Source organism: Eptatretus burgeri, chromosome 3 (assembly GCF_056783735.1).
Source record: "Eptatretus burgeri isolate ZD-2024b chromosome 3, Ebu_testis_v1, whole genome shotgun sequence".
In the NCBI taxonomy this organism is placed as follows: domain Eukaryota; kingdom Metazoa; phylum Chordata; class Myxini; order Myxiniformes; family Myxinidae; genus Eptatretus; species Eptatretus burgeri.
In genome coordinates this window covers 57291845-57305446 of record NC_140963.1, presented here as the reverse complement: position 1 = coordinate 57305446, position 13602 = coordinate 57291845, and the positions used below count along the sequence as shown (strand labels likewise).

At 47.0% G+C, this 13602-nt stretch overlaps 1 protein-coding gene across 2 annotated transcripts in view; it reads left to right on the top strand.

The window, feature by feature from the left end:
* Window positions 1-7086: 7086 nt before the first annotated feature.
* Window positions 7087-13602, top strand: part of LOC147029973 (TBC1 domain family member 15-like) — a 51614-nt gene continuing 45098 nt past the window's right edge. The window contains exon 1 of one of the 2 annotated variants that reach the window (XM_085873538.1): window positions 7087-7485. In XM_085873538.1, coding sequence (XP_085729664.1) covers window positions 7296-7485 — 190 coding nt within the window. In that variant the 5' untranslated portion in view covers window positions 7087-7295. The remainder of the gene's footprint in view (window positions 7486-13602) is intronic. The other variant, XM_085873537.1, reaches the window with a different exon arrangement.

Genomic DNA, 13602 nt, shown 5'->3' with positions numbered 1-13602 from the left:
CAGTCAGGAGAGTTGTCAATAGCTGAGAGTATTTATCAAGGAAGTGAGGAAGGACTTTTACAGAAGATCCAGGTTGGAGTGGAGGAAGTAAAGGAACAGCTGGGAAATTGAAGAGAAGATAATGCTCCAGGACCAGATAATATGCACCTGATTATTGAGGGAAGTGGCTGAGCAGGTAAGTGAGAAGTTAACGGATATTTTCAATAGCTCACTGGAGTCAGGACAGGTACCAGAGGATTGTAGAGTAGCAAATGTAACACCATTATTTAAGAAAGGATCCAGAGAAGAATTGGGAAACTATTGACTTGTGAGTTTGACTGCAGTTGTGAGGAAGGTGTTGGAGACATTAATTAAAGACTGGATAAGGAACCATTTAAACAAATACAAACTAATTAAAGGTAGTCAGCACAGGTTTACCAAAGCTAGTTCCTGTTTAACAAATCTTTGAGTTCTGTGAAGCAGTGTCTGATTGGGTGGATGAGGGAAAGGCAGTGGACATAGTATATCTTGACTTTAAGAAGGCATTTGATAAAGTACCACATCAGAGGTTGTTAGCCAAAGTGAGGACTTGTGGATTGACTGGTCAGGAAGCTAATTGAATTGCAAACTGGCTTTGTGATGGGAAGCAAAGCGTGGCTGTGAGTGGGAGGATGTCTTGCTGGGAGGATGTAAGTAAAGAGATAATTCAGCATACTTATACTTTCATTCTGCATTCACAAATGAAGTAACTTTTCACAGTAAATTAATTTCACTTAATATCTGGAGTATATGAATGATAAACCCAGTTTTGTATGGGAGTCGTGCATTAAGGCTTTCCTGTTGCCTTTTTGTCGCTGCTGTCATAGCTCAGGGATCAGTACTCGGACCATTACTATTCATTATTTACATCAATGATTTGGATGGTGGGGTGAAGAGTAAGCTTTCCAAATTTGCAGATGACACAAAGCTTAGAGGTAAGGTGGATAGCACAGGGGGGTGGTGATCAGATACAAGAGAGTATTGATACTTGCATAGATTGTACGAAAGATTGGCAGATGGAATTTCACCTGAGCAAGTGTAAGGTGTTGGGGATGGGAAAGAACAATGAAAATAGAGATTATAGGATGAAAGGGGTAATTTTGGAGCGTGTCACACAGGAGAAGGATCTGGGGGTGGTAATAGATACAGGAGGTAAGCAGGCAGCACAATGCCAGGCAGCTATAGGTAAAGCAAATAGGGTTTTAGGTTGTATTCGGAGGGGGATAAATTATAAATCAAAAGAGGTGGTGTTAACATTGTACAGGAATTGGGTGAGGGCACATCGAGAATATTGTGTGCAGTTTTGGTCACCACAACTCAGGAAGGACATAGATACCATAGGGAGGGTTCAGCACAGGGCTACCAGATTGATTCTGGGCCTAGCTGGACTCAGCGAAAAGGAACGGTTGAAGGAGACAGGGCTTTATACACAAGAAAGGAGGCGGTTGCAAGGAGATATGATGGAGATGTTTAAGATAATGAAAGGTACAGATTAATTATTCAACAGAGTAGACAGTGATAGGACCAGGGGCTTGAGCCTGACAGTAAAGAAGAGGAGAGTTAAGACAGAAGTAAGGTAGGGGTCTTTTACTCAGAGAGTAGTTAATGCATGGAATGGTCTTCCTGGAAAGGCAGTGGTAGCAGAAACTGTAGATAAGTTTAAATTAGAATTGGATAGGTACCTGGAAGTTATGGCGATAGAGGGGTATGGGGATGTTGATAAGACTTTTAGATAGTTTGAGTATTGATGGGTGATTGTGTACGGAGTGCTGTTGGTGAGGGACTTGTGTGGTTGATGTGTGTTTTTAACTAAGCCCGTGCCCCCTCTCCGAAGGGGAAAAAAAGAAAACAAAAAAAGAAAAGAAAAAAATTACAATAAAAAAATATATACAATTTTTTTTTCTTTCATTAATTAAAAACATTTTTTGTTGCATTTTCTTTATTGGATCTTGGGTTGGTGTGGTGTTCGCACAGGCATGATAGGCTGAATGGCCTCCACCTGTGTTGGATTTCCTTGTTGTCCTTGTTATCCTCCTGATGGTTTGGATAAAACGTTCACTTTGGCCATTGATCTGGGCAAATCCAGGACTGGATGTCGACTGTTTGATTCCCCAGTTTCGCGTGAACAGTCTGAACTCTTGCCTGTCAAACGGCATATTGTCACTCATGAGCTCTTCTGGAATGCCATGACGTGCGAAGACCTCCTTCATCTTAATTACGATCGTGGTGGCAGTCTTGTCCTCGATCTCCACCACCTCCGGATACTTGCTATAGTAATCAACCACCAGGAGATAGTCTTTGCTTTGATATGTGATGACATCGGCTCCCACCTTCTGCCATGCAAGCTCAGGTATGGGGTGTGGTCTCAACGGCTCCTTGGGCTGTGCATTCCTATGGCTGAGGCAAACTGCACAGTTGACCATTGTCTGTTAAATGTCTGCAGTCATGTTGGGCCAAAACAGAGCATCAGTGGCCCTGGCTTTCGTTTTCTCAGCTCCCATGTGACTCTCATGTTGCAGAGCCAGCATCTCACTCTTCTCACATCTCATCAGTCATGGACCTCGATGCGTAGTGAACTGGCCGACCCTCCTGGAGCAGACAACAACCAAGCCCACTCTGGCTAGCATCTGCTTGGATTGTCACCGGCTTGAAGACGTCGTAGTACCTCAGAACGGGTTCTGTTGCCAATGCTGCTTTAACCTTCTTGAGACTTTGTGTGTGTTCCACTTCCCAGCTCGAGGCTGCGTCTTTCTTGAGCAGTGCACGGAGCGGTGCCGTGGTCTCCAACTCATTCGGTATATATTGCGCTAGGTATTTGACCATGCCCAACAGGTGCTGAAGTGCTGGCTTGTCTTCTTGTGTAGGCATGTCAGCAATTGCTCGGATCTTGGACTTGTCTGGTGTCAGTTCATCTGGAGTGATGATGTTGCCCATGTACAGCACTTTGGGCACTCGGAACTGTACATTGGTCCTGTTGAACTTCACCTGTTGTTGGCGAGCTTTCTGCATAACCTTGTGCAATATTTGGTCATGTTCTTCCACGGTCTCAGCGGCAATGATCATGTCATCGGCGATGACCTACACACCAGGAATGTCGCTGAAGGCCTCCTGGTTTCTCTTGTGCATGATTTCATTCGCTGACAGAATGCCAAAAGGCATGCGGCAGAATCTCCTCCTTCCCCAGGGTGTATTAAATGTGCACAGCTAGGACTGCTCTGTCAGCTTCACATGCCAGTACCCGTCCACCATGTCAATCACTGTGAACACCTTCTTGTTGTTCAGTTGTCTCTACACGTCACTTGGTGTATGCATTGTGTATCTCTCTCTCGCTTGATTGCATGGTTCAACGGCTTTGGGTCGAGGCAGATTCTCATGCAGCCATCTTTTTTTCAGTGATTACGAGGTTACTAACCCAGTCGGTGGGCTTGTCGACCTTGGCCACTATACCACGTTTCTCCAGCTGCAGAGTATCTTTGAGTTTCTCATACTTTGCATGGGGAACACATCTGGCTGGCTGAACAGTCCTGCCCTTTGTGTTTACAGGGAATCACTGTTGTACCCAATGGCTGAATCTTGCCATCACCAAAAGCAGTGAGAATGACATTGGTGGTTGTTATGGAGTGCTCAGGCATTACAATAGTCAAGGGAGAAAGCGAGATTATGTTTGCCTGAGCACCTGTATCGAGCTTGATGTTCACCACACTCTGGCCAACTGTAAGCTGTTCTTGCCACCTGCCAGCAGGTCCGGTGACGTCATCATCCAGGTTACTGATGAGCACTGAATCTATGACCAGAAACTCTTCAGTACCTTGCTCAGGATCTGAATCCAAAGACGTTCCCTTCTTGTGCCTCCACCCTTGCATCCAGCAGCCCAGCGATTCTTGCCTCCACACTTGGCGCACGTTTTGCCAAATGCTGGACACCTGCACGGCGCCCAGGACTGTGCTTCTTGCCACAGTACTCACACACACATGCTGAGTAAGGCTTTCCTGTTGCCTTTATGTAGCTGCCGTCATAGCTCTGGTTGCAGGCTTGGCCTTGGCTTGCTTGGGAAATGTGGTGTGCTGTTGTTGCCTCTCTTTATCCACTGCATAGACTTGCTTGGCACCCTTCATAACGTCGAGCTGCTGCCTGCTTGATTCGGCGGCATGGCGGCACATGTCCAAAGTTTTCTGCAGTGTGACCTCACCTTCCCGAAGAAGTCTCTCCTTATATCTCTTGTCTCGCACACCAAACACAATCTTATCTCAAAGCATGAGCTCTTCTTGAGGTCTGAACTCTCACATGACTGCTTGTGTTCTGAGTTCAATGAGCCATTGGTCGATCGTCTCACCCTCCTCCTGGGCACGTTTCCAAAAATTATACCTCTCATACACAACGTTTTTCCTTGGTCTGCAGTAATCCGTGAACTTCCGCAGCACCAACTCGTAATCATTCACATTGTCACCCTCAGCAAAGGTAAACGTCTTGTGAATAGTCAGAGTCCGGTCCCGCCAATTCAAGCAAAATGGCGACCTGCACGTCAGTATCTTTTTTTTCTTGAGCTCAGCGACCTTGAAGTAGTTGGAGAATCGTGCAGCCCACTCGTCCCATGCATCGGCAGCATTCGATGCCTTAAAGTTCATTGGTCCGGGAGGCTTTCAGACTTCCATAGTGGCGTTTGGTTCACTTATCTGACACCATGTAACAGCATCGACCATACACACGTCTCTGGCTCAAGCGGAAGTGACACTTCATTTATTGGCCAACATAAGGAACACTAGATACATTCTGTTACAAAGGGGGCCTTCCCTGGTTCTGAAGCATCCATAGTCACCACAGCAAGAAACTACAACTCGTGGACAGAGCTGTCTCCTTATCCATGCGGCACACAATGGAGCCCAATACATCAACAGCAGGGTTGAGGGGAAAAACACAGGGAGACTTGGAGAAGCAAGGAATGTGGGCTCATGGAGGACATGGGGTGAACAACATCGATACAGTTCACAAACTCTTAGGAAGGAAAAACTGGTGAGTTGGAAAGAGGTTGGTATTGGGATGGGTTAATGGGGGTAGAAAAGATCATGGTTGTGGGTTATAGATGTTGGTCTGAGATGGTGGTGAACAGGTATGTTGAAGCCCTGAAGGGAGGAAGAGATGGGTGTTTAGTAACACTAGTACGTGCCCGTACGTGCAAACCAAAAAAAAAAAACTTTCAAACAACCACACAATCCGTTCCTTCGCTCTCGTAAACGATGACTGGATTGGGGCATTGTATTTATCTATAAATGCGCATAAGAAATCGAGAAATTATTAGAATACAGTGTCATCACTATCCAGAAGTGGTGCGTGCCCATACGGAATGTTCACATGCATTCCATGAATTATCGCTTGCATTGAAGTAACAACTGCTGTGATACTTATACACACAGAGTTAATTAAAATCCAAATTAAAATCAAGTTTTCCTCCCTCAACAACCACACAGGACGTTCCTTCACTCTCGCGTGGCCGTACGTGCGTGGCCGTACGAAAAAAAAAACTTTCAACAACGTAAAAGTAAACGACGACTGGATTGGGGCATTGTGTTTATCTATAAATGCGCATAAGAAATCGAGAAATTATTAGAACGAGTGCGGGTTTATTAGAATTATTAGAACGAGCCCATAGGTGCGTGCCCACATGTGCGTAAACGACGACTGGATTGGGGCATTTTTTCACCCCCCCTCTCGCCCCCTCCTCTCTCCCCCTCTCTCGTGCCAGTACCCTCTCTCGTGGGAGAGGCGTGCCAGTATGTGCAGCTTCGTTCCTTCGCTCTCGTAAACGATGACTGGATTGGGGCATTTTTTCAATTAGATCGGACCAACCATATCATAAATGGCCATAACTCGGGAAACACCTGGGAAACATACTCAGGTCCCCAGCGTCAATTGTGATGTCATATCAAACGAAGAAGAATTGTGATGCCCCCTCTCTCTCGCTCCCCCCTAGTCTCGCCCCTCCTCTCTCGCCCCTCTCTCTCACCCCTCCTCTCTCCCCCTCTCTTGAATTGTGACGCCCCCTCTCTCTCACCCCCCTCTCTCGCCCTCCTCTGTCTCCTCCCTCCCCCCTCCTCTCTCGCCCTTCTCTCTGTAAATGTATTCACAAATGTATTCACAAAAAAAACAAATAAATAAATAAACATTAATTGTGACGTCATTCGTGACGTCATAGCACCGTGTCTTGTCATTGGTCGACAGATAAATGGCCGTAACTTGGGAACCGCTCGTCCGATTGATATCAAACCTCGAAAAGGCATATCCGCGGGGCCCCGGCAATATTCCTGGCAAGTTTTAATCTGATCGGACCGGCGGTCGTCGAGAAACTACTGTCGCATACAGACAGACAGACAGACAGACAGACACAAACACACACAGATTGCTGGAATTATAGATAGATACAGTAAGTCATCACTATCCGGAAGTCCGTACGTTGTAACCCGTAATGGAGAACGCGGCTGAGGATCTCTTCCCCATCGGCCACGCCTACGCAGCACCGTGTCCTGTCATTGGTTGGTAAATAAATGGCCATAACTTGGGAATCACTTGTCTGATTAATATCAAACCTTGAAAAGGCACATCCTCAGGTCCCCAGCAATATACTTGGCAAGTTTCAATTAGATCGGACCAGTGGTTGTCGAGAAACAGCAGACACAGACACAGACACAGACACAGACACAGACACAGACACAGACACAGACACAGACACAGACACAGACACAGACACAGACACCCACAGATTGCTGGAATTATAGCTAGATGTACCCCATCTGTGCATACAACCTGAAATGCAATTGGCTTATCCTATTCCTGTTTCACATTGTGGGAACATTTGGAACATTTGGAACATTCGGATGAAATAATTAATACTGAAAATGAACATTCCTGACATTATTGATATCGAGATTTTATTGATACCTTAATACCTTATTGATTATTGATACCTTAAAAAGGCAAGGGAACATAATTTATTTATATAACAAGCAAGGTATCGAACTTATTGTCAGGGATCCCCACGAAATGGGACGAAGAGGAGGAATAAAAACAAGGACAAGGTGAAGGGGGATCAAAGAGGCCGTGCAGGTCAATCCAGTGGAGGAAGAGAAAAAGACTGATAAGAACATGTAGGTGTAGTGGAGGAAGAGGGAACAAGCGGCCGTCACGCGCGAGGGGTGGAGAGGAGGAATATGAGGAAGGAGGAGGAGGAGGAGGAGGAAATGGCAAGTGGCGGAGAGAGCGGCCCGGTAGGGATCTGAGAGAGAATGCCGCGCGGGGAGGTGGAAAGCGAACCCGAACCCGAACCTGAACCCGAACCTGAACCTGAACTCGATGTCGGAGCGGCACGGCGGCCCTTGGGAGCCAGAGGGCTCGACCCGGCGGCCTTCACGGCTCTGTTCGACGGTGACGGTCGCCTGGTACACGAGTCTCTCTTCCGGGAGCTCATCTTTCGAGGTGTGCGCTTTACCAGCATCTGAAATTACTCGGTTATACTTATTAATATACTGTGGTTAGTTATTGTGAACACTTATTTAATTCTGACCATATAATGGTTCGCAATGTTGATGATCCCCATGTTGTGGTTGCAAGGACCTGATTAACATATATATATATATATATATATATATATATATATATATATATATATATATATTATAGTATCGTTTTGTAATTGTCGCGACTTTACAAGGATATCACCGACGAGGAACTTTGGCGCACGAGGAGGCCGTTCGGTCCATCATGCCTATGCTACACCCCCCCCCCCCCCCCCCAGTTTCAATCTGGCATCGCGACTTTGTAACCTCCCTGTGGTAACTTTGTAACCTCCCTGTGGTAACTTTGTAGCCTCCCTGTGGTAACTTTGTAACCTCCCTGTGGTAACTTTGTAACCTCCCTGTGGTAACTTTGTAGCCTCCCTGTGGTAACTTTGTAGCCTCCCTGTGGTAACTTTGTAACCTCCCTGTGGTAACTTTGTAGCCTCCCTGTGGTAACTTTGTAACCTCCCTGTGGTAACTGTAACCTCCCTGTGGTAACTGTAGCCTCCCTGTGGTAACTTTGTAGCCTCCCTGTGGTAACTTTGTAGCCTCCCTGTGGTAACTTTGTAGCCTCCCTGTGGTAACTTTGTAGCCTCCCTGTGGTAACTTTGTAGCCTCCCTGTGGTAACTTTGTAGCCTCCCTGTGGTAACTTTGTAGCCTCCCTGTGGTAACTTTGTAACCTCCCTGTGGTAACTTTGTAACCTCCCTGTGGTAACTTTGTAACCTCCCTGTGGTAACTTTGTAACCTCCCTGTGGTAACTTTGTAGCCTCCCTGTGGTAACTTTGTCCTTCCTCAGATGGGGTGACCAAAGCTGTACACAATATTGTAGACGAGGCCTCACCAAATCCTTGTGCAGTGTTCACACAACCTCTTTTGATAAATAAATTAACCCTCAACGAATCCAACCGAAAACCCTCTTTGCTTTCAGCTTGACCGGTACCTGGCACCGCCGTCTGAATACCATCATCCCCCCGATATATTGTTACGGATCTGGAAGCCATGAGCACACAACAGCCAGAGTACCTATAGATCAGTTATATCGGTAAGTATGTGTTTCTCGTTAGAATCCATCCCCTGTGTCTAATGGGAATTAAGTGTACGTGCGCTGTGGGTTATTTTATAGTTCGGATTTTTATATCCACAAAAACAACAACTACAACGCCATCGCCCACGTGCATCGTGTCACTACAGGGGTGAGGTTCCCTCCGCCCACCGTGAGCTCGTCCAATCAACGGCGGCCACGAGTCACCCGACAGCCCCTCGTCCAATCCGGAGGCGAGTACCTCAGAGCGTTTTTCCCTTGACCCGCAGGGGAGGGGAAGGATAAGTGGAGTGGTGAGCAGTCTTTGGGGCGATTGGCTTGGTCGACGAGGGTTCTGGAGTCCGGGTGATCTTGGCGATGGCAGAGTGGTGGTCGATGAGGGTTCTGCGGGATCACGGCGATTGCGGTCTATGGTCTCTTTGTGGTGGCTCACCATGGTGGTGGTGGTGACCGAACAGGGTGGCGGCCAAGCAGCCAGGGACGAGGGCCGTGGACTTCGAGTCGTGGGTTCAAGTCCCACCAGTGGTTTCAAAGTCTGTGTGGCCGCACAAAGCGAACAGGTACCACGGTCCGGCTTGACCGAGATAGACCCACGAGGTCCATCTCTTTCTGGGGTATTTGTGTGTGCGTGTGTGTCCCTGGGCCCTGTCTTTAAGTAAAACTGTATAAGTGCTTTCTTTTGCTCATTGTACATTGCCTTGCTTAAGGCCCAGTCACACCTTGACGTTTTAGCCAGCTTATGCCGATTTTTGGAAAATTTGTCTAAAACGCTGGTACACGTCGAATACGTTATGGGTAAGTTTTGATAACATTGAGAGCACGCTGAAAAACACTGCCATACGTCGTTGTACGCTGGCTTTAAACGTTGTACTTTTCGGTTGTCCTCAAATTTTCCATGCTTGAAATTTTAAGACATGCCAGCGTATGACTCACACGTTCCGCCTAACGCTGGCTATAAGTTGTAGGCACGTTACGCGATCGTTGACACACGTCGACACGCGTTACTTGTAAGTTACTCATAAGTCGAAACACGTCGAGGTAATGTTTAGTGTACCCGAAACTTATTTCTAACCTATGAGTAACGTGTTGTACTCACGATATGCGATCGTTGACACACGTGACTCATAAGTCGAAACACATCAAGGTAATGGTTAGCATCAGTGTTCCAAACTTCCTGGTTTTATTTTTTTTAATTATCTTGCCAAAACGAAGTTTTTGCAAGATATGTGAGTCAGCTTGTATGTTTTTTTTAATTTTTTTGTTTGTCTGTAATCACGTATAAAAAATTCTGCAGAGCACAGTTATCATTGGTAATTTTTGTAACTTCGCATATCAGAGGCCTATAGAGGTCCCTTTCAGCGCATATAATTTTGAAGGTCAAGGTCACTTTGTCGCAAATCAGGGGAGTCGACGAAACCCTTATTTTTTGAGTAATTTTGATCGGATCGTCTTCAAACTTCATGGGAATATAGTTCATGGTCTGGCGCTCAGCTGATTAATTTTTGGTGGTGATTGGGCTTGACCTTCATGGTTCGCGCCTACCCCGACATTATGACTTCATTTGGTGACGTTATGAGGCAAACACATATTTTTCATGGTTACTCTGTAGAACGATTCTCATCGGAATCTCTCGTAGGCAGATATTCCTCAAGGAGTCGCTCCTGGTGGATAGCAGCTCTGTTCACCTTAGTGCGACCTTAAAGAAGTCACACGTGGTCACCTTTTGGCAAGATAACGGGTCACCCTGCGGATGACATTGGTTTATTTTTTATTTTTTCGGTATGATGGTGATTTTGACACTTCAATTTCTAGTGCGGTTATAATATAATATAATTAATAGGCTGCCGCTCAATATTTAAATCATAACCGCACTGTACACTGAACACCGTCATACCGAAGAAAAAAAAAACCGGGAGTCGGGAACACTGACGCTAACCATTACCTTGACGTGTTTCGACTTATGAGGACCTTTCAAGTAATGTGTGTCGATGTGTGTCAACGATCGGATATCGTGCGTAGAACTTATTCCCATCGCATGCGGAGCGTGTGTCGTACGGCAAGTACGTCGTAAAATTTTCAACATGTTTAAAATTACAAGACGTACTCCATTTAATACGACGTATGATAGCGTACTTTAGCGTTCTATTCACGTATACCAAACTTACCCATACCGTATTCGACGTGCGCCAGCGTTTTAGACGCATTTTTCAGAGGTCGGCATACGCTGGCAAGATTGCCAAGGTGTGACTGCGATGTTGACACTTCCATTTCTGCAGCGGTTTTGATTTGAATCGTTGTGCTTTAGCCTTTTCATAACCTACACCACGACATCGTCGGCGATGCGTGCAGCGCGCTATGCCGAAGTTAGACTATCGTTGGGCATAGGTTGTGAAGGCCGACAACAGGTTCAGCATTCGTTGGTATAAGTTATCTATAACACAACGAAACGTTCTGTGTCCGTTACTAATACGTTATGCATAAGACCAAGTCGTTATGAATACGTCCGAATCTTTAAAGAAAACATCAAAAGTTCAACGTAAGCCAGCGTTTTACATACATTTTAATAGTTGCCATTGCTGACTAAAACGTCAAGGTGTGACTGGGCCTTTTGTCATGATAACTCTGCTCTTTGTGTGTTCCCTCCCCAGACTATTGCTAATAAATTCCCCTCTTGTTGAATGTCCCAGCTCGTCCTTGTCCTTTCTACCATTGGTTTGCCGCGCTGCGAACGGGAACTCGGAGGCCTCATTGCTGCCGAAATCGTGCAATCGGCCCGACAGGATTCTGGTACTCTCCGCTCGGGGTACGGCTCGGTAATGGCCCAGATCGCGCAGATCCTGCCGAGGGTGAATTTCCTCGGTAGTTTGGATGACGTGGGTATTTAGGTAAATTGAAATTGGCAATCGACCCTATCCCACATGGTCGACCTATTGGCGATCTTCGGTCCGATAAGGCCTGTCACATTTGCCACGGCGGCCGTGGGGTCTCCAAAATCTATGGCCACTAGCAATTATACGGCGGCCACAATATTTCCACAGTCACATATGTTTTTATTTTTCGGGGAGCCGCACGGCGTATTTATAAATTGTGGAGACCAAAAACGTGGGGGTGCCGTACGGTCTTTGATTTGAAGTCGCACGGTGACCTGAGGGCGTTCCTGCGGCGGCCATAGAATTTTCAAGGCAGACGCAAGGTGCCCGCAAGGCGACCGCAAGGGGGCCCTAAGGCGAATGTGCGGCCAGACAGACGGTAACGAGTGGGTTTTTTTTTTTATATATATATATATATATATATATATATATATATATATATATATATATATATATATATATACAGTTCTGTTTCGGCTTAAAATATAGCCATACGGCGTAGGACCACCCTGAGGCCACCTCAGAAACTCTGCGGCCGCCGCACTTTTCTGTCAATTCAGAGGGCGTACGGCCGCCGTATCCTCGCCATAAAGCAAATGTCACTTCGGCCTAAGGGACCCGTCGGCTCCGGAGTTATCCGGGGTGACGACCTATAAATTCCGGGTGTTCGGTGGAGCCAACTCTACTGCTCCACCTAGCGGTCGTGCTCGCCACTGAAACTCGGCACCACAACAATATTACCACCCTCCCTCGATGTATTACCCCTCCCTCTATATATTACCCCTCCCTCTATATTACCACACCAACCTCTACATTACCACCCCTCCCTCTATATTACCACCCTTTTCTCTATATATTACCCCTCCCTCCACATTACCACCCCTCCCTCCACATTACCACCCCTCCCTCCACATTACCACCCCTCCTTTTACATTACCACCCCTCCCTCTACATTACCACCCCTCCCTCTACATTACCACCCTTTCCTATATATTACCCCTCCCTCTGTATTGTTACGGATTTGGAAGCCATCTGCACACAAGCAGCCAGAGTCCCCCGTCGTTCAGTTATTTCGATAAGTATGTGTTAATAGTTAGAATCCTTCCTTCTGTCTAATGGGAATTTCGTGTGTGCTACGAGTAATATTTTTAGTTAGGTTTTTATACAATTGCAACAACGACAACAACAGCGTGCCGTCCTGCACTCAACCCGGTCACCATTACGCACGTGTTTTTGGCTGAGGACGTGGGTGGAGCCTTCGTCGTCTTGGGTCGAAGCTCCGCTCCGAGGAGGAGCAGAGAGCATTTCCTCCAGCCATTGAGCGGAGGGCGAGCACCACACGCGCGCCCCAGCCAATCGGGAGGCCGCCACGAGTCGTCTGACAACCCACCGTCCAATCAGGAGGGGGTGGCGAGGAGAATAAGCCCCTCCCACCTCAAGAGGAGGAGTGTGGTTGTTTGGACGAGCGTTCAGGAGACGGTGATTGCGGCGCGGTCTGTGGTTGGCGACGAGCGTTGTGCAGACGGCCGTGGTTGTGGCTGGAGCAGTCTGAGACAGTGGTGATCATGGTTGAGTGGCTTCGTTCGTGGGCCGTGGACTTCGGGTAGTGGATTCGGGTCCCACCGTGGTGGTTTTGGAGTCGGTGTGGCCGCACGAAGCGGACAGGTACCCCGGCCCAGCTTGACCGAGATAGACCCACGGGGTCCAGTTCTTTTGGGTGTGTGTGTCCGTGGGCCCAGTCTGTTAAGTAGAATTGTGTAAGTGCTTTCTTTGCTTGTAAATTACATTTCTTTCATTCGTGATAACTCTGCTCTGTCTCCTCTCCCCGATTATTGTAAAATAAATCCCCTGCTAAATGTTTCAGTTCATTGTTCGTGTTTTCTTTCATTGGCCTAGCATGGTGCGGGTTTGAGGAATAGTAAGGCCGTTCGTGCCGTAAGTAGTTCATTTGGACCGGCGTGGCTTTGGTTACTCCCGCTCGGTTACGCTGGATCCGAGTCGGTAACCCGACTCGGTCCGGACAAAGTCGGCCGAGGGTGTAGTTTCCCCGGTAGCTAGACTGTGTGGGTACTTAGGTATATTGAAATTCGGCAATTAACCCTTCCCCACGCGGTCGAGATATT